Source organism: Penicillium mononematosum, assembly GCF_028829835.1.
Source record: "Penicillium mononematosum strain IBT 11891 chromosome Unknown utg000003l:1.0-8172316.0:1.0-8177699.0, whole genome shotgun sequence".
Classification (NCBI taxonomy): domain Eukaryota; kingdom Fungi; phylum Ascomycota; class Eurotiomycetes; order Eurotiales; family Aspergillaceae; genus Penicillium; species Penicillium mononematosum.
The window spans coordinates 352,360-374,717 of record NW_026643273.1 but is presented as its reverse complement, the minus strand read 5'-3'; the positions used below and the strand labels follow the sequence as shown (position 1 = coordinate 374,717).

General features: G+C 49.1%; 10 protein-coding genes across 10 annotated transcripts; 4 read left to right on the top strand and 6 right to left on the bottom strand.

The window, feature by feature from the left end:
* Positions 1-66: 66 nt before the first annotated feature.
* N7519_005050 (acyl-CoA synthetase) lies at positions 67-1,761 on the bottom strand (the record flags this gene model as incomplete). The annotated part of the gene is made up of 3 exons (XM_057291826.1): positions 67-231; positions 289-1,424; positions 1,485-1,761. The coding sequence occupies 3 exons, from the start codon at positions 1,759-1,761 to the stop codon at positions 67-69; spliced, it is 1,578 nt and encodes a 525-aa protein (XP_057146637.1).
* A 323-nt stretch (positions 1,762-2,084) lies between these two features.
* Positions 2,085-2,875, bottom strand: N7519_005049 (putative nucleoside-diphosphate-sugar epimerase; the record flags this gene model as incomplete). The annotated part of the gene is made up of 3 exons (XM_057291825.1): positions 2,085-2,315; positions 2,364-2,556; positions 2,613-2,875. The coding sequence occupies 3 exons, from the start codon at positions 2,873-2,875 to the stop codon at positions 2,085-2,087; spliced, it is 687 nt and encodes a 228-aa protein (XP_057146636.1).
* Positions 2,876-3,024: 149 nt separating this feature from the next.
* Positions 3,025-4,754, bottom strand: N7519_005048 (uncharacterized protein; the record flags this gene model as incomplete). Its single annotated transcript, XM_057291824.1, has 2 exons — positions 3,025-3,415; positions 3,475-4,754. 2 exons carry the CDS (start codon positions 4,752-4,754, stop codon positions 3,025-3,027), a joined length of 1,671 nt encoding a protein of 556 aa, XP_057146635.1.
* A 91-nt stretch (positions 4,755-4,845) lies between these two features.
* Positions 4,846-5,199, bottom strand: N7519_005047 (uncharacterized protein; the record flags this gene model as incomplete). Its single annotated transcript, XM_057291823.1, has 1 exon — positions 4,846-5,199. The coding sequence occupies one exon, from the start codon at positions 5,197-5,199 to the stop codon at positions 4,846-4,848; it is 354 nt and encodes a 117-aa protein (XP_057146634.1).
* Positions 5,200-5,444: 245 nt separating this feature from the next.
* N7519_005046 (TOM complex receptor protein TOM20) lies at positions 5,445-6,160 on the top strand (the record flags this gene model as incomplete). Its single annotated transcript, XM_057291822.1, has 4 exons — positions 5,445-5,499; positions 5,552-5,803; positions 5,908-5,969; positions 6,038-6,160. 4 exons carry the CDS (start codon positions 5,445-5,447, stop codon positions 6,158-6,160), a joined length of 492 nt encoding a protein of 163 aa, XP_057146633.1.
* A 1,602-nt stretch (positions 6,161-7,762) lies between these two features.
* gel2 (1,3-beta-glucanosyltransferase gel2) lies at positions 7,763-9,327 on the top strand (the record flags this gene model as incomplete). The annotated part of the gene is made up of 4 exons (XM_057291821.1): positions 7,763-7,768; positions 7,816-7,946; positions 7,997-8,096; positions 8,146-9,327. The coding sequence occupies 4 exons, from the start codon at positions 7,763-7,765 to the stop codon at positions 9,325-9,327; spliced, it is 1,419 nt and encodes a 472-aa protein (XP_057146632.1).
* Positions 9,328-9,611: 284 nt separating this feature from the next.
* Positions 9,612-11,412, bottom strand: N7519_005044 (uncharacterized protein; the record flags this gene model as incomplete). The annotated part of the gene is made up of 5 exons (XM_057291820.1): positions 9,612-9,990; positions 10,013-10,251; positions 10,306-10,604; positions 10,676-11,284; positions 11,331-11,412. The coding sequence occupies 5 exons, from the start codon at positions 11,410-11,412 to the stop codon at positions 9,612-9,614; spliced, it is 1,608 nt and encodes a 535-aa protein (XP_057146631.1).
* A 145-nt stretch (positions 11,413-11,557) lies between these two features.
* On the top strand, positions 11,558-11,764 carry N7519_005043 (uncharacterized protein; the record flags this gene model as incomplete). Its single annotated transcript, XM_057291819.1, has 1 exon — positions 11,558-11,764. One exon carries the CDS (start codon positions 11,558-11,560, stop codon positions 11,762-11,764), a length of 207 nt encoding a protein of 68 aa, XP_057146630.1.
* Positions 11,765-11,909: 145 nt separating this feature from the next.
* N7519_005042 (F-box and WD domain protein) lies at positions 11,910-15,336 on the bottom strand (the record flags this gene model as incomplete). Its single annotated transcript, XM_057291818.1, has 4 exons — positions 11,910-11,959; positions 12,006-14,521; positions 14,548-14,935; positions 14,991-15,336. 4 exons carry the CDS (start codon positions 15,334-15,336, stop codon positions 11,910-11,912), a joined length of 3,300 nt encoding a protein of 1,099 aa, XP_057146629.1.
* A 3,254-nt stretch (positions 15,337-18,590) lies between these two features.
* Positions 18,591-21,238, top strand: N7519_005041 (uncharacterized protein; the record flags this gene model as incomplete). The annotated part of the gene is given in 6 exon segments (XM_057291817.1): positions 18,591-18,944; positions 18,997-19,296; positions 19,344-19,565; positions 19,579-19,609; positions 19,662-19,761; positions 19,810-21,238. 6 exon segments carry the CDS (start codon positions 18,591-18,593, stop codon positions 21,236-21,238), a joined length of 2,436 nt encoding a protein of 811 aa, XP_057146628.1.
* Between the last annotated feature and the right edge of the window lie 1,120 nt (positions 21,239-22,358).

Genomic DNA, 22,358 nt, shown 5'->3' with positions numbered 1-22,358 from the left:
TATGTTCAATCTACAGTAGAGTGTATGTTCGCTAATTGACTTGAATATCTCTTACCCTTCCTCAACTCATGCCCTATCCGGCCAGTACTTTTGTACAATGACCTTCTTATTCACCTTGCCCATAGCATTGCGCTCGATCCCATCCACAACCTTCAGAACGGTTGGGATCTTATAAGGAGCCATCTCATTCTTGAGCTCAGCTCGTAGAGTGGGAAGTTCCATCGGTGTAGTCTATGTCAGTGTTAGCTAGGCAAATAAAGCAGTTTTCTGGACACAACACAAACATACCCCTTCTCGGAACTTGACAACGGCAGCGACTCGCTGTCCCCATTCTTGATCAGCCAACCCGACCACTGCAACTTCCTGAATCGCATGAATGGCCAGCATCTTGCGCTCAACTTCCAACGCCGAAATCTTATATCCACCAGATTTGATCAGGTCAACAGAAGCACGGCCTTGGATGAAGTATGCACCGCTTGAATCGCGTTTAGCCACATCACCCGTCTTGAACCATCCATCCGCCGTGAACTCCGAGGCCGTCGCTTCCGGTTTCCGCCAGTACTCGCGGAAGACATTCCCGCCCTTGATCTCGATCATGCCGTCCTCGTCCACTCCGTCCACAACCCGACCGGTTTCTTTATCGGTCAGTCGCACCTCCACGCCGGGCAACGGCCACCCCACACTACCGTCGATTCGCTTTTGAATCTCCAGCCCGCAACTGAGCGCCATGCCGATCTCGGTCATTCCATACCGCTCCAATAGAACCTGGCCGGTGATTTCGGCGAATTTTTCTTTAATGGGCGTTGGGAGGGCCGCAGATCCACTGACGACAAGTCGTAGAGCACGAGCTCCAGCACGCGCTGCACTCTCTTGTTCCGTGCCGCGGATATGAGCATCGAAGTAGTCATTCAGACGGGAGTAAATGGTCGGCACGGCCATGAACAAGGTCGAGGAGCCGTGGTCCTGCCACCGCTCCCAGATCACCTTCGGATCAAACTTCGGATGCATCTCCACTGTTGCACCACTTAGGAAGCTGGCAGCTAGGCCATTGATGATACCGTGGACGTGGTGGAGTGGCAGCACGTGGATAAGATGGTCTGAGGGTTTGTACTCCCAGGCCTTGACCAGGCAACTCGCTTGGAAAGTGATATTCTCGTGTGTTGTCACGCAGCCTTTCGGATTTGATGTGGTTCCAGAGGTATAGATCATCAGGGCGCGGCGAGTGAGCACAAACGGTGGGGAGAAAGAAGGTAAAGTCGGGGTCTCATTTCGAGAAAATGGCTCCAGTCCTATGAATGGTATATCGGTGGTGCAGCCTTCGCGCAGCGAGGGTGCGACCTTCTCGAACTCCGGATGCACGATAATCAATGAGGGGTCCGAATCTCCGACGGTGTATAGCAGTTCTTTCACTGGGTGGCTTATGCCTAGCAAATGTCAGTACTGAATACAAGTGTTTTACATTGCGCTTCATGATTTCCACCTACAAAGTGGAACGCAGACACCTCCCGCCGCCCACACGGCCCATTGCGTAGCAACGTAGTCATATCCATTCGGGACTAAGAAAGCAATGCGTCGCTCTTCCAGGTCATCCGATAATCCCAATTGCTCAATTATGCGTTTCCTTAACGCTGCTGCGTCGGCCAGCAATTGAACGAATGTGAAAGATTGCTGTTTGGTGGTGTCAATGACCGCGATCTTCTCGGGATTCTGGCGCGCATGTTGCTCCGCTGCGGCGAAGAGGGGTAGCGAAGGGATTGGCATATTTGATTTGACTTCTTGACTCTTTGATTCTTTGACACTTGGACACTTCGACTCTTAACATAAATCAAATAGGCAAGGTAGGCATAAGAAACTAGAGGGGTAAAAAGAAATTGAGGAACATACGTGATCCCCCAGGGCTGAATTTACCCGATTGCGGAGAAAACGCCCCTGTGGAGTATTTGAGTGAGAAATACATAGAACAATATGAATAGTTCAATTATACAGAACAGTTAATATATTCAAAAGTAGAATAGTACCTAGGTAATGAAAATCAATTACTCAATCCAACTATATTCATAATGTTGTACCCAACTCTTAAATCTTCACCTAACACGGTTGAGATCAGCATTCTCCCATATATTCTTCCCCCCACCCTTCAAAACCAGCTCAAGCATGGCTCGAGCTAAATCATCCAGCTTGACCGATGGCCCAAGACCAATCACAAGACTGTGTAGACTCATACCCGGGGCCAACACCATAGCCGGGCGCATGATATGAGCCTCGAAACCAGGGTGATCACCAGCAAATCCCAAAAGCTCGTTCTCAACTTGGCCCTACAACTGGTCAGTGAAATTACCATAGTTCAATCGATATTATCGTACCCGAATGCGCCGATACTCCTGCATAAACCAGAGCGGCTTAGTCTGATCCCTCTCAGCCGCCGCACCGCTGCAGTATATGAACCGGAACGGTTTCTGGCACGTCTCTTGGAAGACTTGAGCTGCTGCAAGAGTATAGTCCAGACTCACTTGTCGAGCGATATCATTATTAGGCATGTGCGCCTTGCCCAGTGTCCTACATGGAAGAGAAGTCAATATCGCCCTGAGACAGACTTTGGGCAGGGATCATACCAGATACATGCCTCGGCATCTCGAATCTCATTCCGGATCCAGTCAGGGTAGGTCGTGAAATCCTCAATTAATGTGACTTTGAGCTTTTCATGTGCTGGTAGCTCTCGTCGGGTGAGCGCTACGATCGAGGTGATCGCAGGATGTGCAAGACATTGCGATAAGACTTCGCGGCCGATGAACCCCGTTGAACCTGCGAGGATGACCTTCATCGTTCGTATGGTTGTTGGGAGTTCACGGTGAGTGATGCGCGAAACAAGGGTCATGGGAGCAAGTCGGGGATAGCATGTTATCTCCGTCTGCCTCGGGTTTAGGGTGAGATCATAGGAGGTTAAGTATTTGTTTTGCCTAAACGTAATCATAGAGTAAATTCCAAATCAAGGTCGCTAATCGGCATTCAATATTTCACAATCAACTACAGCATAGATCCCGGGGTGGGTGCTTGTGCCAGCTCGCCCGGTTGGACGGTGCGTGGCCCGTCAAGCGATCCTTCGCCATTGTCTTCCAGTCCACGAGCTACCAAATCTGTGAAATCAACACCCACTTCAACTAAGAGAGCGACATGATCGTGTACAATGTCGAGGCATTTCTGCCAAACAGATGTGCCACGCTGCACACTGCTGAGCTGTCGGCTGAGCAAAGCATTGAACCCGTCGAGGTGGTGCTTGGCCCAGCGAATGCAGGAACTGCTCATTACACTAGGGAAACATTGTTGATAGATACCGATGGTGTTCTTGATCAGAGTAAAGTAGACGTAGGAGATCTGGAAGATGTAAAGAGGCAGATCACCCTCAAAGATACAAGCCCTAGGAAAATAAGTCAGCATGTGAACATAAGCATGTGTGATAGAAGATGAAGAACATACCGGATGCGTTGACCGATCACGTCCGAACGTGCTTTCAGGTAAGTCTCACGTGCCTGATCCTCAAATCCTAACCGAGTCAACCAGGTAACATGAGTCTTGGTAGCCACCGGGAATGAGTGGTTATCGACCAATGCCCGAGAAAGAATGCCAGCAAGCCGAGTCGCTCGCCCGTCGACCTTGAAATTAATGACATCCTGTGCAATGGTGTTGCCCTTGAGACCCTTGGCCAATTTTCGTAGTCGCTCGATGCTGAACACAGAAGCCTCGAATCGCTGAAGCGCAATATCGATATCAAGCTCGTCGACCTGACCTTCAACCCAGCGGAGGTTCTGCTGTTTCCCGTCCACATCAATGCGCAGATCAGATTTATCTCTCGGGGTATCAGAGAGGTCGAAAGACTCCGGCTTTTTCGAAAGGGAAAGGTGCCGACCAGCCATATATCCGTACGCTTCTAAGGGCTTGCTGGCAGCTTCGGTCTCCGAGCGCATGGTCCGACGCAGGTCCTCGACTGCCTTGCGGAAAGTTGCCAAAAGTTCCTGTTTCGCGGAAGCGTCGTCATGGCGATATGTAAAGGGCTTGGATCCCACGCGGATGCTGATCGACCTCCCAATGCCCCGATCCAAAGCCTCTTCCCGCGCTTGACCCGTTCCCAAGTTGGCTCCAAGATCAATCATATCAATATCGTTAAGAAGCCAGCAATCTTCTGCCACTAGCCTCGTTGGAACAGGTCCTCGGTGGTTGGGGTGACTTTGGTCGACCCGCTTACGCTTCTTCGCAGCCACGAGTAGGTAATCATTCAACAACACAATGTGAACAGGGCGTCTTGGTTTCCAGGTGGCTGAGTCCAGCTCAACCCAATTACCAGTTTCTAGGACAATGTGTCGTCCTGGTGCAGCTGGAAGCCACTTTTGCGACCCTTCCACTGTTTTCCACAATGTTTGTAGCTGTACGCTCCACATGCTCTCGAGGTTGGCGACCGAGCTGCGATTCGCATTGCGTTTGGGGAAAGAGTCCTCCATCGGTGACATGGGATTAGGTGAATTTCCTATGCTTGTTTGTCCAAGTGCCGTCGTGAGTTCCGCCATGAGGGTACGGAGGGTTCGCATTTCATCCTTGAGCTTCTCTGCCTCTTTACTGATCTTGATAAATTGGGTGCGATTCTGGTAGACATTTTGCTGCAGATCGGTGGAAGTTCGGTTCTTGACTTTGCGTAGGCTCTCTTGGTACTTTCGGATATCTTCCTCGGACGCGTTGGCAAGAAGACTGGCCACATCTAGCATCGGAAACTCCTGGTTAGCTTTAACAAACGCAAATCGGCAACCCAGGGAGCACTAACATCGATCAACTGGAAGACTGGGATCTCGCAGAGCATTAAGGTCGACTTTCGGTGCTGGTGAGTTCGGGTCCGCTGGTGATGGTATTCTCGGAATAGCTCCCGGTGCCAATCCCGCCGCGCCCCCCGGGTGTCTGAGTTGGAAGTGCCGGAACAGGAGGAGCCTTGTTATCAAATTCAGGTGCGCTATTGAACCGAGTCGAGTATCGCCGTTTCACCAAATCCGATGTCGCATCGTTCTGGGGTGCCCGCTCACGTGTGGGGATTGCGGATGGGCCTGACTCGGGAGATCTGGTATTGGGAGGTAGAGGACCGGAGATGGGTTTGGGAGCGCTAATCTGAGGGCGCTGCCGACGAGACTTGCTCCTCAGAGTCAATCCTCTGCCTTCCATGGTGATTTCACTTGGCAATGTAGCAATAATCAAGGTATGGAAACGTCGCGGGAGGTCAAGGGGATGACGCTCGGGCTGCGGGCATGATTATATAATACATAATACGCTCCGGGCATCTCGACATCCTTGAAACATTTTTATCACCCAACCATCACTCTACCACTATCGCCTCTCCAAGTCCCCATAAGCTGCTAGGCCGGGACAAATCCTACACCTTTAATTCGATCTCATCACACATCTTTACTATGGCTTTCCGAAACACTGCCATCGTGGCCGGCACGATTCTGACGGGAGTTCTCGGTATGTAGGATTCGTGTCGCCGCGTTCTTCAATTGTTAACCCTTTGTACTAGCCTACGCCGTTTATTTCGATCACAAGCGCCAAAGCGACCCTAGCTTCCGCAAGTCTCTGAAGAAGAACAACAAGAAGGTCGAACAAAGCGTGAAACAGGAGGCTGAGGCCGGCGCCGCAGCCAGACTCGCAGAGCTCAAGAATGCGCTCGAACAAGTGAAGAAGAACGGTGAACTCCCAACAAATCTCGAAGAGAAGGAAAGCTTCTTTATGAACCAAGTCGCACTGGGCGAATCTCTTTGTGCCTCGGAAGGTAAATTGCATCCATCGTTATCCTATCTGGATTCCGAAAGACGGGATCGAGATATCGGTTACACCACGAAACTGGAATAAACAGATCGCTAATTGAATCTCCAGGCTCCCAAGTCGAAGCAGCAATTGCCTTTTGGAAAGCATTGAAGGTTTACCCCCAGCCTCAGGTAAGTACAAGCCATTCCAACATCACCTATTCATCATCTTCATGATTCTAACTGCTATGATTACTCAGGATTTGATCGGAATTTACGACAAGACCGTTCCCAAGGAAACCCTCGAGATTCTCGCCGAGCTTATTGCACTTGATGGTCAATCCACCGGCGCCAAGGCTGGCCCTGACGATAACATCGAATAAGAAACTGGACCCGACCACTCAACAACTTGTATTTTAGATGGACTTCTCAAATTTGTATCACATAATTTATATCGCGGAGAACTGTTATGTTCGTTGGCCAAGCCCCGTGGGGGAGGCGGAAAACAAAAGGGATGTGGATGAAAGCTACTATCCAAGTTGGACGGATTGATGGCGGTTCATTGCCGAATATCCCAATCAGATGGAGCAGATGAGATACCACCAATCTAAAGCTACCTCTCCTCTTTTGATTTGTTCCGTGTGAGGTATATATGCCTTTCAATCTTGTACCCAAGAAGACATCTATAGACTGGCGCATTCTTAGGAACCTTTTTCATTCGGACCCTAGCAACAAAATCTTCGAACATCGATGGTAAAAGATAATTTGGTAGTGATATGAAGGATATTCCGTGATTCTTCTGTTTTGTGCACACTAGAGCGACCAGGAATATCCACACGTATTAGCATGGAGTGCATTTTCTAGTCTTCTGTTGCTATTGCATGTGGGATGGGAAGAAGAAGAAGAAGAAGAAGAAGAAGCCAAGTGAATTGAATGCCAGTGGAACAGACCAGAGAGGCAGTGTTAGTTATTCTCAATCGGGATTGGTCCGGCACTCTGTAGAGCGACATACCGAGCTATGTCCCGAGGTCCGCTGTGCTAGAACCCAGTGCCAAGACATGCCTTGATTCTAGGACTTATTCAGTTCTACAGGTCGGATTTATTCCAGACCATTGGAAATGCTATGGTTGGAGATATATACATATATATATGTATATATATTGAACGAGAGTAGGATAAAGAAGTATGAAGAGAGTAGGAAGTTCTGAATTAGGCAGGTGGCTGTTTGACGCCTGAAAAACATGGCCACAATGTACAAGCCCTAACTCCACTATAAAATACTCCGTAGTTTGCATAGCTCAGGAAGTATGGAGCTCAGTATGGAGTACTAACTTTATAACAGAAAAGAGGGACTTGGATATTTCTGTACGGAGTACCCCTGAATGTAGCGCATTTCAACACAGCCCAGATAGCCCAGTTTGCCCAGACGTGGCGTCCAAGCAGTCATTATTGAAGGCATCTTGGCCCTGAGCGGGATTCTTGGCCGGACTTGGCCCACAAGTTTTGTTTTGGGAGGAAAGGAAGAACAGTGGGAAAGAGACTAGAAATGGACCTTTCATGTTTTTTATTTTATCAATGCAACTACATAGTTAGTAGGGTACTCCGTATAATTAATTGTGTAATGCTACTATGGTTAAGTAGTGAAACGACGTGAAACCTCCAAGACCCCCCAAGACCCTCCAAGACCCCTATTATTTGTGTTATTTGTCCACAGACTGCCGGTCTCCACAAAATTGAGACCGCTGATCAATTGACTTTCTCTATGAAATTACTGCAGTTAACTAATTTAACCCATTTAACCCATTTAAACCCCATTAAAGGCCTTAAAAGTCCTTGGGAGTCCGTCTTTTCTTCTTCTCCGTTCCAGTCGTTCCTTCCCAATTCGCGCCGTTGCGCTGTCTCTCGTTATTATATCAACTTATCCATTCTCTTTTATATCGTCTTTCTACATATTTTGTTGATTTCTATACCCACTTGGTTTTACAATGATCGTATGTGTTGTCATATCCCCTACTATGACCAAAAGCTGAACTTCTAGTCTTACACTCAACTCTTCGCATCCGTGTGTGCGCTCGCCAGCACCGCGGCCGCCTTGAACCCACTGGAAGTCAGCGGCAAGGACTTTGTTGACTCCAAGACCCAGGATCGTTTCCAGATTATCGGTGTGGAGTAAGGCTTACCTGTATCTTGACATTTTACAGTGACTGACCTCTCAATAGCTACCAGCCCGGTGGTGCAGCCGGCTTCACCAAGAAGCTAGACCCTTTGAGTGATGCAGATGTTTGCATGCGTGATGCTGCCCTCATGCAGCGCCTGGGTGTATGTCCAGACCCTATCTTCCTTACTGTACAGCCACTTATTTCCATAGATCAACACCATCCGTGTGTACAACCTGGAGCCCTCTCTCAACCACGACGAGTGCGCATCAATCTTCAACGCCGCCGGTATCTACATGATTCTCGATGTCAGCAACCCGCTGGCGGGTGGCTACCTGGACCGCAGCGCCCCCTGGACCACCTACAGCGCCATCTACTACAAGCAGGTCTTCGGTGTTATCGAGGGCTTCAAGAACTACGACAACGTCCTGGGCTTCTTCGCTGGAAACGAGGTCATCAACGAGGATGCTCACTACTTGGTTCCCAAGTACGTCCGTGCCATCGTTCGTGATATGAAAGATTACATCGCCAAGAACTCGAAGCGCGCCATTCCCGTTGGATACTCTGCTGCCGATATCCGTGAAATCTTGATGGATACTGCTCACTACTTCGAGTGTGACCTTAAGAACTCGACTTCTTCCCGCTCCGACTTCTTCGGTCTCAACTCCTACTCTTGGTGCGGTGAATCCTCCTTCAAGAAGAGCGGCTTCGATGTCCTAACCGAGGACTTCACCAACGCCACTGTTCCCGTTTTCTTCTCCGAGTACGGCTGCAACGAGGTCCAGCCCCGTGTCTTCACCGAAGTGCAGGCTCTCTACGGCGAGGAGATGACCCAGGCTTTCTCTGGTGGTCTCGTTTACGAATGGACTCAGGAGGACAATGACTACGGCCTGGTCAAGGTCAACGACTCCAACACCGTGACCACTCTTGTCGACTATGATAACTTCGAGAAGCAGGTCAACAAGCTGGATATGGAACGCATCACGTCAAGCAACGCCACACAGACTAGTGTCAAGCCCGAGGCGTGCAGTGCCTCTCTTATCAAGGACAAGTCCTTCTACAACGCCTGGGATCTGCCCGAGGTTCCTTCCAAGGTCGCCGACTATATTAAGAACGGTCTCCCCGATGCCCCCTCCGGCAAGTTCGTCTCTGTCTCTTCCACCACCATCCCCCAGAAGGTGTATGACCACACTGGCAAGGAGATTACCGATGTCAAGTTTGAGGTGAAGAGTGGTGTCAACACCCCGTCTTCTTCCTCCGGCTCGGGTTCCTCGGGTACCTCCGATTCTTCCTCCAGCGAGAGCTCCACCAATGCCGGATCTCCTAATGGCGCTCCCTCTCTTGCCCTTGGTGGTGCAGGAGGTCTCTTCATGCTGCTTGCATCCCTTATGTAATTGGCCTTGATGATTTGTGATTATTTCATTCTTGGGTTTCACTGTTCGAACTGAGATGACCAAGAGGCCGATACCGGGTCTCGAGGATCTATTTTCTGTATGGGTTACTAGTATCTTCTTTGCCCGGCTTTCTTGTGATTAGTTGTTAATTTGCGCTTGAAACAATTCACGTCCTTGCTTCTTCTTTTCGTGTTCTCAAGCTTCCAGCATCAAAGCATGGCGTGTACATTTGTAAGGAGTTTGTAGCCAAAATGCAGACATTCTTATTTCTACTCTTGTAAATATCACAGCTTGGAAGAACGATCGTCATAGATTGAAGCACCAATAGCCTTCCCTTGATCGACACCTTCAGCCCTAGACTTCAAGACCCGCTTCAGGATCTTCCCAGCAGGACCCTTGGGAATCTCATCGATCAGGACAATCCCACCACGAAGCCTCTTATGAGGCGCCAGTTTCCCACTAACGTAGGCCACCAATTCCTCTGCAACCTGCTCAGCCGGTTTATCCGTCTTCTCAAGAACCACATACGCAACCGGTACCTCGGTCGCAATCTTCTCAACAGCAAGTCCAATCACAGCGGCGTCATGCACAAGCTGATGTTCATGCAGGGCACTCTCTATCTCCGCCGGGGGGAATTTGGAAACCCTTGAATTTAATAAGGTCCTTTAAACGATCTGTGATAAACAGATTTCCCTCCTCGTCTTGGAATCCAATATCACCGGTTTTGAACCATCCATCGCTTGTGATTGACCGTGCCGTGGCTTCGGCGTTGTTATGGTAGCCTGGGAAGATGGTCGGTCCTCGGAGACATAGTTCGCCGTCGCCTTTCGTTACGGGGTTTCCTTGGTCGTCGATGAACTTCGTTTCGACTGTGGGATATGGAGGACCGCTTGATCCCATTGCTTTATCCCATTGGTCCCATCTCTGTTGAATAAGTTAGTCATGCTGGCAACTATTGGATACATCGGATAGAGGTACCTGGAGATGCGCGACAGCCGTCGACTCGGTCAATCCGTATGCCTGGCGGACTGGGACCTTCAGACGATCGTACACAGCGTGGATCAGATCTGGTGCTAGTGGTGCAGCAGCTGAGGTTACCATTCTCAATGATGATAGATGTTCGCGCGTCATTGCGGGATCTTTGGCAAGGTACAGGACAACAGGTGGGACGGCGTAGATGTGGGTGATTGATTCGGCTTTCACATTGTGTAAGAAGCCTTTGACGGAGAACTTCTCCATTACTATTGTCTTTATTCCCAACAAAAGAGGGAAATGTACTAGACATGTAAGTCCTTTGAGAAGACTGGTTAGCCTGCAAATGAGGATTCTCCGTCAAAAGTTGACATACCATAGATGTGATATGTTGGTAAGAACGACAGGAACCGATCCTGTCTCCAGTTCATGTGTGGGCTTTCAGCTCGTCCCTGCAGGATGAGGTTCGTCACAAGATTTGTATGAGTGATCCTTGCCCCCTTGGGCCGCCCGGTAGTCCCGGAAGAGTATACCAAGAAGGCTGTATCGACGACTGGGTCTATCTTTGGACGACTTGCTCCAGGAGCTCCACCTCCCAACATAGACTCGACATGCTGCAGCTCTGCTTCTGAGGAGGGAGGGCCAAAAACCAACATGTGCGCAATAGGAAAGTCAATGCGTTTTGCAGTGGTGAGTGCAGTGTCTAAGAGCGACGTGTGTACAACCATTGCCTTTGCCCCTGTATCACTGAGTTGGTATTTCAACTCATCAGCAGTGTATGCCGGGTTGGCTGGTGAGACTACTCCCCCAGCCCAATGGCATCCCCAAAACAACGTGGGGATATCGATATCATTCGGCGCGAAGAGTAAGAGGATATCGCCTTTTTGCCATTCCCACTGGATTTGGAGATTGGCGCCGAAACTTACGGCTTGGGATCGAATGTCGTTGAAGGTTCGGACTTCGCCCGATGGCGACTTGAAGATGACTATGCCTGTTAGTATCCGGATTTGATATTGGGGGAATGTACGTACTGTGGTCATCTGGGAAGGGTCTGTCTTCTCTTTCGAAGAGACAATCCCAAGTATCAATTGGAGGGATATCCATGTGGTTCATGGCTGTGATGAGTACGGGGAGATCAAGTAGCTATGTATATGTAGGTAGGTAATCCCATGCCATGACGCAAGATCTTCCTCATATCCGACCTGGAGGCAAAACCACATTTCACGCGTTTTTCACTATATTCTATATTTGGGCTAACATGGATTGCTGTTTCGGTCCATTGACGCTGCTGCTGGTCACAGACGTTCCACCCCAACCCGTTCCCAAGGAGGGGGGTTATACCTATGAAGAACACATCTGGAAGACCGCCCGGAAAGAGATCCACAAGACTTCGAAAGACTACCAAAAAGTCTTTAAGCCACGCGACAGTGTCGTTTCACGAAGCAACATCCAGGTGCATGGATAATTGGATACTCGGCTTGCAAGGTTGGTCAATAGCATAACATCGGGAATGTTTCAATTGATACAAATGCAAACACAAAACATTAAGCAGTAGTACATCACAAAATGAAAACGCAAAATGCAAAATGCAAAACAACTCAAAATCCACTCTACACAGCCCTGGCTTTCCCCTTGCCCTTGCCTGACGGTGAAGCAGGTACTGGCCCCGGGGCGAGGGATGGGAATTCCCTCCCACACCTCCTCACCATGCCCACGACTCTTGCCCTCGGCTAAGCTGAGCTGAATCGCAAACTCCAGATCATCCATCTCTTGCTGTCTACTGCTCTCAGCTTCAGCTCCAGGCGATGGCTGTCGAGGCGGTTGTACTCCCTTGGCATACTTGATAGGAATAGACGACGTCTGGTCAAAGGGCGAAGCAGCACATTGCTCGTCAAGCAGGCTCAGACGGATCGCCTCGGCAAGTTCGTCATCAATATTATCATCCGCGGGATCTTGATAGGGAGACGAAGAGGATGAGATCTCGCCATAGCCGACCGAACTAGGAGCAACAGTATCGAATGAAGTGCTTGTAGCCGAGCTGGAGACTGCGGCACTGTCCGTGGGTTTAGGCACACTGGCGGAGCATGCCTCCTCGCTCAGGAGCTGGGCATACGCCAAAAGCTGCTCCTCATCGATATCTGGACCAAGAAGGTCGATTCCGAAACGCGCGCTCAAGTGGGCTCGCTCTTTCTCGTCGGCAATCCTTTGACGCTCCATATCTATGCGTTCGTCTTCAATAAAGTCCTCGATCGCACCCCGACCACTATTGTTGAAGCGTTGGCCTTCTCCAGCCCCGTTGCTGCCACGCATTAAGTGGCGAAGGCGGCGTTTGTTGCTCTTGTACTGATCAGCCTCGGAAGAACTGTAAGACCAGTATCGCAAGTGGGTGCCAAGCGAGACCATTCCACGCAGAACGGTTGGGTCTGTATCAAGGCAGATAGCGCCTGTGGCATAGTAATTGTTTCCAACACCTAGGATAGATGCCTCAGCTTGCACAAGCCGACGGCGGGCCCGAGTCGAAAACCGGGAGTTGATCGTCCGGACTGGCTTGGTGGATGATGCTAGCGGATCCCACGCTTGCACGAGGCCATCATTTCCGCCATGAACAAGGTACAACGACGTGATGGCCACGGAAGACACCTGGGGCGAGTCTGTTTGGATGGTGCGCAATGAGGTGATGGAATTGATGATCTCCGCAGACTTCGCCGCTGGAGCTCGGATATCCCAGACAAACACCATCCCAGTACGGGTTCCAACAGCTAGGTATCGAGCGCGTTGCCCAGGAACTTCTAGGCCCGACCGCGGCCGATCCATATGTGGCAACATTGGGGATGATGTTACAGACGAAGTAGAGCTCCCAGACATAGCCAAAAGAGGATCCTCTTCGGCTGTGAGTGTAGCGAAAGTGGATGTATCCAACGCACTAGTGCTCACTTCCGTAGATTTGCGATCACCAAAAACAAAATCCGACAGACGCCATCTGATGTTGGCCGAAGGTGAGCCCATCCGTGCGGAGGACCGAGAAGGGGGAAGACTGCTGGTGACGGTCGGACTTGATATGTTCATTGGGCCGCCGAATAGTGATGGCGGAGCTTCCGGTGTACCCGATAAGGGCTCTGGCGTGTCCGAAGAGCTAAAATCAGACTTAGAAGCAGTGCGCATAAACCGCCGGATCGATGCCTTGGCATCTTCGCCCGAGCCGCGAGCGATGATAATGACCGACTCGCCTGCCCCGCACCCGTCATCGCCAGCAAAGTCCACCTTAAGATCGCGCTGCATGTCCCAGCTTTCGCAGACCTTGCGGAAGTGCTTGGGCTTGAAAGACATGAATTTTTCAATCTCCTTTGTTTCAGCGGCAATCTGGTGCTCACTGAGCCCCATGGAATCCGACGATGATTGCGGACTGTAGCTGCCATCGACCAATTCACGATTAAAGGGGTCTGGGCGTGCCACACGTCTGCTCGCTTCGACCATATCCCAATGCACACTTCTACCCGTCTTCCAAGCCACCTCGTCAAGTTGCTCGGTGTTGAGTTTGGCTGTTAGTGGGATCTCAGGTGCCCGAGGAAGTTCAGTCAGGTAGAAGATTTCTCCTAGGGCATTGAGAGCAACAGCCCAAATTCGTTTTCCTGAATGGCGCTTGATCGAGTACTGATCGTCCACAGCAATGCCAATAATAGGAACACCGGGGCACAGTACCCATCTAGCAGTCACTTGACCTGGCTCGAATCGTCTTTCGTAAGCCGGGTGAGGGCCTAGAGAGTACGCGGTCAACACGCCCGAAGACGATCCAGACAGCATCCCCACCAGCCCCTGGGTCATCTTGAGGATGTCAGGGGACTTCGCAATCCACACCGAACAGACAGCATGTGTGATCATGTTGACTGCGGGTATGCCGAGTGGTGGGTGGGAACCCAAATCCGAAGCTCCCAAGAAACGACCACGCTGCTCCGTCGCTGAGATGAAGTAGCTGCGGCCCTGGGGACAGCCTTCGCCGTAGACCATGCCATATGGTTGACTGACGTCCATCACGTTGGGCACACCGACTATATCACCCGACCCGAGGCCGTATTGGGTCTCGCCAGGGAACATATCTGCAAAATGGCGGAACATTTGGTGGTCGGAGACACCCCAGGTGCCGACTTTTACGGTCGACGGGTCACTGGCAGACGCAATTCCTTGCTCTGCCGCTCCATGGATGAAGAGTGGGTTCTTGTCGGGCCTGAAAGAGGCGTGTATGTGGCTGACCGGAAGAGGAGCTGTGATGTATACGTCGCTATGGCACTGCCATGGCGAGTACTTGCCGCACGTACAGTTCCATGCTTCTTAGACGGGTTGAACTGCGCCGGCTTGCCCCGAGATAACGATTGAATCAAGCGAGTGCGCAAGATGTATTCGCTACGCCAGGAGGCTAGGGCGGTCAGCCTCGTGAAGAAACGCCTGTCCGACTGTAGATCTGCCGCATCGGTATCGCTACGCCGACCATCCTCAACAGCATGGGGCCCTGGGAAGAAACGCGAGAAGGCGATTCTCCAAGCATGAGGAGTGGTCACTAGTGCATGAAATCGACGAGACACTAATGTAATCGCGGACAAGGATTGAGGTGATAGATGCGATAGGATATGTGTGAGAACCTCTGGAAATTATGGTAGTCAGTAATGATTTGCGCCGCGGGGTTGCAGGATACCTACCATTTGGAAATGCCTCAAAAGTTGTTTGCGACTGCCCAATAGAAGCCACTATGCAAGATCCAGCATTTGGTGCCTTTCTGCGGCTAGTCCAGGCATTCTCATGCTGGCTCACTTGACCGACCGAGAGCGGGGCATCGCGACCGTCAACCTCGTTCAAGGACGCGTCAGGTCCGTCTGGTGTCGACATGCTCGGGACGTCTGCAGAGTCTCTGATCTCCCCACGGTCGAGGAGATCAGAGACTTGAGCGTCGTCGAGGTCATGTCCATGCTGGGTGGGACTAATAATGACTGGGTATGAGTCAACGGGGGGTGTATGTTGAGATACGGCAGTAGGCTCTGGTTGCATATAAAGGTCTTAACGGGAAAGATAAGGTGGTAGCGACTGAGCCAGCGAGAAAGCCTGGGTCAGTCGAGTCAAGAAATGCAGGACGAAAAGGAATTATATGAAAGTGAAGCGATGTTGAAGAGAAAGGAACGGGAGAAGCAAAGATACCGAAGGCGACGCAAAGTGGCCATGCCGCACATTCAGCAGATGCGTCGCGGACTGTGGCCAGGGAATTTGGTCCCATTGGCTGTTAGGTTTCACCGCTTGAATCTCCGCCTTTTTCGAAGTAATTAGTCCACGGGTCGGTGGGCTGAACCTTTGTACCTACATATTCCCGCCCTATATACCGCATCCCTTTTGAACATACTAATATAAGAATATATAGTCGGCCACTTATCCGGCAGTAGTCAACTTAATGGTTTCTTTAGGTAGTCTTCTTAAATGTCTTTTTAGTGGTCTTTTTTAGTACATCATCTGGCCCCACCTAACTCACCGCCTATTATATGTTTATACCGCCTACCTAAAAAACCAAGCCAAAATGGTAAGTGGTGCAAATTGAGGACGGAGAATCCGTTTGAGGCAATACCGTACCTAATGGAAGCAATTATTGAGAGGCAGTTGTGGTATACGCCATACTAGTACGAATTCATTGAGGGTTTTAACTGGCAGTATATTATATAATCAAGTGGTGTGGCCCCGGGGGGCCAGGCGGTGTTAAAATTTATGACCCGTCCCGAGGTCACTGTACGTAGTTAGTCAAACCTACAGCGACGCCGCAATTTCCCGTTCTGTAGCAAGACGATGGTTTCTGCGCGGTAGCAGTCGGTATTGTGGGTAGAATCCCCCCCTTTGCTTAGTGGATTCTCTTGCTAACAGGTTTTGCTCAATAGATGTCAGAGACTTGGATACTTCTAATGTTAAGCCAGACATAATCGCTCATGGGAAATGAGCATCTGTTGGATATCGGATGATCTGAGGTGACAGACCTCTTCCCTTAGATAGCTTCTCTTCCTCTCTTTCTCCCTTCTCTCTTCTTTCCCCTAGTCTTGTCAGACCAATACCAGATTGTATTGCTTCTTCTTCTTCCTGCTTCTCCATTATCTCTCCAATCAAGACAACAGAACAAAACATCCAAACCCGATGTGTCGTAGATGCTGTCGTGTTGCTTATCGTTCCTGCAGTTTTGTTCTGTTTCTCTCCTCTTCCTTCGCTATCATAGCTCAACTGAACTTGCATTAAAATTCCTCTCATAGCATGCATATGAGTACCAAAGCCTAGAGATTTATGTAGAGGACACATCTTATTAAGTTCTACTTGTATAGATATGACGGACAAACAACATAAAATACTAGGTGCTCCGAAATGTTGAGAATTGATGCTCATTCCATCATAGATTGCGCCATTCAGATCAACGGCGACAGTATCCACAGGTTCTTGATGTTGCTTCGTTTATAAGTAATTTCTACCTACTCTATACATCTGTATGGTTCAATTGATCTGATGGAAAATTTCTCGCTGACATGATGAAGCACAATTTAGACGGACATTTAGCATTTTTATACATAATACCTGCTTCCTGCATCATTACAAGTTCTCATTCAATCAATTATTGAGCTATAATGACCTTGAAAATCTAGATAGCCAATTTTCTGCTGGCAGTAAGAGTCAATAGGGAAAAGCTCCCAGTGGTATAACATACCTAGTAGGTATGCAGTGCAAGATGCGGCTCTGTTCTACTTTGGATATTACTGGGGCTACATGCAACATACGATATGGGAAAAAAAAAGCATTAACCGGTTGATTTGCACGATCGTGTATTTCCTTTTCCGGTTAGTCTCGCCCTTTTGGGTTTAGCGGCCCTAATCCGCCATCATGTAAACTCCTCACCTGAATCGAACTTAAAAGACAGACATGACCTCGCCCTCTTCGTTCTCTGTTTCTCTTTCGCTTCCCTCAATCCAGATGTCCCCTCTATCATATGCCACTGCAACCTTGCCTAACAACAGGAACACCCGTCCTCGCCACCTTCTTCTTTTACCGGTCGCAAACTGCACCTAAGTCCTAGTTCCGTCCACTTTTACTCTCAGATCAGGCTGAGCTGGCCTCTATGCAGATGGCTTTTTTAGGAGAATGGTTGGGCTTCGGAGATTGTTTTTGAGCGATACGATACATTAGTCTTATAGAGAGTTCACTTGACCTATCTAGTTCTCCCGTTTCAAACATTGGTTGTCCTGTTCGTTCTACATCTCAGTGAGATGCTAGCCTTCAACTCGATAACCTGTCATTTTGCCTGATTCTGTTCTACATTCATGTGACCTATTCTCTCCGCATAGCCTCGTCGTCACTCCTACCGTGTTCTGTCGCGGCTTGGTTGCCTAAGTGATAGATCTGGCTTGCAATCCATCATGAAGATTGAAATAAGAAATTCAACGCGAAAGAATCGTCGAATGAAGAGGGTTGCAACTCTCACTGATCAATTGCAAGGGATAAAATATATATACAGGACACTTTGCATATGTATAAGAACCCACTTAAATGGACCAGTGGGTAATCGCCATGAGACCAAGGTGTTCAATTTAGTGTTTGAGTTGGAAGATCATATCCAGACGTGATGATGTCCTATCTTCTGCAGTAGTTTCACAAAGGCTCTTGATGTGATGCAAACCAATAGTGTGTGGGTTTTGCATGAGAAGATCATTCAGCTGGCGCCACATGAGCAGTGGCGCGCTGAGCCCAGAGACATTGATCAACAACAGCTGGATGAAAAAGCAAAGAGCTCTGTGTTTTGTGACCGACCTTTTTTTTCCCTAGAAATATTTTATTATCTATATACAATATGATAGTTCTAGTCGTGTTTCCCCTAATTGTTTATAGAGCTATCTCGAACTAAACCTTGTAATCAGATATTTTGGAAAAGCTTAGGGTCTAAACTCGAGATACATGTGCCTACTTGTACATACCTGTACAGAGTGCAACCTGAATATATGCTTTTACCCCAGTCCATAGTTCGTACCCGGGTTCATGCACCTACCTGCACGCTATGCCGTCACCTCAGCTCATGCACCTGCATGCATGATATACCATCACCTCAGCTCGTCACTGCTCACACCAAGAAAAAGAAAATAAAATAAAAGGGCTAAAAAATGTGACTTGTATATATCATAGTAGGAATGCCTAAGTATAAATAGTATGTCTAAGCTAGACAAGCTCCCTAGATGTTTCTTCTCAAACACTTTATTCATACCAATCCAACCCAGAAAAAGCCATCTCAAAAAATGACCTCCACCGAGTGGAAGTATTACCCCATCAATGGAATTTCGGTGAATTCCGAGGAGCCATCCAAGTTGGGTCCTGAGGTTCAAGTTCCTATCCGTCAGGAAATCGACTCATGGAGCAACAACCCTGCCAACGAGAAGCAAGTCAAGCTATTTGTGATGGCATTGTCTCGCTTCCAGAAGATTGACCCCAAAGATCGAGACTCGTACTTCCAAATTGCTGGAATCCACGGGCAGCCCAATGTACCGTGGGATGAGCCTATTGACTCCAAGGATGCAGAGGGAAGAGGATACTGTACTCACAACAACATCCTATTCCCCATTTGGCACCGTGCTTATCTAGCACTTTACGAGGTAATGCACTACACTCATGTCCCGATTTCGAAATGAGCTAATAGATTTTAAGCAACGTCTATACGAAATCATGAGCCAGGAGATTGTCCCTGGTATTGCGGAGGACATCCGCCCTGAGTGGAAGGAAGCCGCTGATGGATGGCGTCTGCCTTTCTGGGACTGGGGTGTGACTACTTCGGTTCCGGATCTTTGCAAGTACCCATACGTATTTGTGCCGACCTCGGATGGTACTGGTGAAGAGAACATCCCCAACCCCCTCTTCCAATTCCGCATGCCGAACAACCAGCCCATGTCCTCTGTCGGCGTTGATAACTTCAAGGACCCCTGGGTCGACCACGGAGATACACTCTATGTATGTCCCAATTCTACAAGACTAGGAACCTATTCTAACTGTGACAGTTCGGTGAATGTGTTGGAACTACCCGTTGGCCTGATAAGGGTGAGAGTGCCTCTGGTACTCATACGTGGAAGTACGGTGTGGTGAACAATTACAAGGTTCAGGAAGCAATGAAGAAGCCACATTGGCTGGCCGACTCTCCTTACGGTCAGCCTGCGGAGATGGTCTACCGTCTGCTCACGGTTTCCCATGGAGTATTCTACCTTTGCAACAACGGCCCAATTGTCCGATAGCCAGGACGTCCAAAACGACATCAACCTTGAGTACAGTAAGTTACCCTTAAGAGTAGACGCCTGTACGTCCTTTTTGACAATCTCCAGTTCACAACAACATTCACGGTTGGGTTGGCGGTGATCTCAACGGACACATGTCTCAGATTCCAGTGGCATCATTTGATCCTATGTTTTGGCTTCACCATTGGTAAGTCCATTCCATCAGTGCCGTCCTCAACTGCTAACAAGTTTCCAGTAACATCGATCGAATCTTTGCCCTGTGGCAAGCCCTCAACCCGGACAAGTGGTTCGAGAAGGCCAAGGTCAACGCTTTCTTCCAAGAGATAATTGGCCTTCCCGATGGTACAGAGATTACCCCGAATACGGGGTTGCGCCCATTCCACAAAGACACCACTGGAACTCTCATGAAGCCCAAGGATGTCCGCTGGACTTACAAGCTCGGCTACACATACCCGGAATTGGAGACCTGGAACTACAAACCTGAAGGCTACACTTCCGAAAGCTTCATCTCAAACCTCCGAAAGACCATCAACGACCTTTACGGTGTATCGAGAAAGCAATTGATCGATGCCGCCAGCAATATCAAGGGAGTGGAGTACCTTAAGGATGGCACCAAGTCTCTCGATTATTCGTTCAGCATTCGCTACCGCAAATATGCACTTGATGGCGGCGAGCCCTTCTGGATTCGCGTCTACATCTCGAAGGATGGAAAGACACAGAACACCACTCTAGACTTGGTTACTGAAGTTTACAATTTCAGTCAGAAGCCCGAAGACAAAGCAGGCAAGCTTGCATGTGGAAACTGCAAGGACAACAAGAACAAGAACATCAAGTCCACTGCCAGCATTTCTCTTACTCCGATCTTGATTAGTCTTCTCAAGTCAAGCAAAGATCTGGCCAGTCTTGCCAAAGAGGATGTCCTGAGCTACATCCAGAGCAGGGCTTATTGGAGAGTCTTCAAGGGTGGTAAGGAGGTTCCCTCATACCAAGTTGAGGCTCTCGAGCTCGAGAGAATCGGAAGCACCAACGACTCGACAGTCTACAATGACGCCACGAAGGCTCCAAAGCTGGAAAACTTCAAGGAAGAGCCTACCATCTCTGGCGGAGCAGGCGGTGCCCTGAATCCCGGCCTCAAGCAGCCCGTGACAGTTGCACCTCCAGTGGTGCCCGTGATCCCCAAGGCTGGCCTCAAGGTCGATTCCTTCCTACCGTTCAAGAAGGCCCTGAAACCCGACGGCGTGGTGATCATCGACTCAACCAGCCTGAACCTGACACCAGCCAAGACCTCTGGCATCGATAACACCCAGGTCTACCTGAACGAGGGCAAGAGCGGAGACGGCGATGTCCTGTTCCTCCTCTCCGTTAGAAGAGCCGAGAACCAGATTGTCTTCAACACCAAGATCAACAACTCCTTTGGCAAGGAGGTCCGTATCCCACTGGAGAAGAGGTTCAAGGGTACAACGCCTTCTATCCTCATTCATGACCAGGATGACGGTTATGAAGTCTTCATTGACTGGAAGCATGCTCTGTACTTCCCTAAGCGGGCTGCTGGCAAGGTGGCTCAATCAGTGTCGTACTCTGTCAATTCTGGACAGACACCTGTCTGGTCTTCTAACCTGAAGGTGAAGGTGTACGATTCGATGAAGGAGGTGTTCCACCACTAGCCTAATACAAGGTGGGCCACTACTCTAGACTATTTGTGTTTTCGGAGCTGTGCGAGGAGAACCACTTCTGTCTTTACCGTTCCTTTCTGCTTTGAGGTTATCCGGCTGCATGTTGGAACAGAACTGTATTTGTTGGGATTACCTGTATACGTATAATTTCGGCATTAAATCAAAATTCTGTTTAATATTCTGCTTCCAGATACTTTATTTCCCCAAGCAGCTCTCTCTGTATAATATGTCGAAATAGTCTTCCAGGAAATAAGATCAGATTTCCTCTGATTTCCATACAAACAAGCTGCTAGTAGTAATTAACTCATTTTTCATGATTTAATAGTACTGGAAATAACCCGAGAGCAATCCCTGAACTTATCAACCCGCATAGCCCACAATCCAAGTAGAAGTACGGCCTAGTCATCGATTCTGAGAAAGGCCAGCGCCTGGACAGATACATGGTTTCTTTCACAAAAGGGAGCATGCAATGCTTAGAGCTCAGGTAAAATGCCTGTTTGATTTACTCGCAAAATTCCCATATCTAACTATGTATCTTTATCATTTAGCCTGGCATGTGCAGAGTTATATTTTACGGTTGCAACTCTTTCCCGACAACTGGATATGGAGCTTTACGACACAAGCGACAATGATTGTGTTTTCTCCCGAGATTGTCCGTCCCGGCTGCGAAAAGGGGTTCCAACGGAGTTAGAGTGGTCATCAAGGGGTTTACCACACAGTAGGATTCAAATCGCTAGATGATGAATTGATGAATGGGGTTAGATGAAGACGGTATTCTTGCTGAGAAAGAGCGGAAGCTGAAACAACGCGCAGGATTAAGGTCAAATCTACTCTGTGTATAGCTCTGCTCTATTTCTGCTTTCCGGCTTCTTCAATGCAGTGTGTTTATCCAGGCCTCAAGAGTTATAGCTGCTGGGTGCTGAACAGTGGTGCCGTTTCAGGCCTCAAAAGTGGGCATTCTCGGCGTCAAATTCACAGGTCGTTAGGTTCTAGCTGTAATATGGCCTTAGTAACTCTGATTAGCCATTATCATAACATATCTTCCCCAAAAGAATGTCCCCGTTTAATTTCTCTTATCAAACAGTTTATACTCAAGTGGCCGCTATCCAAA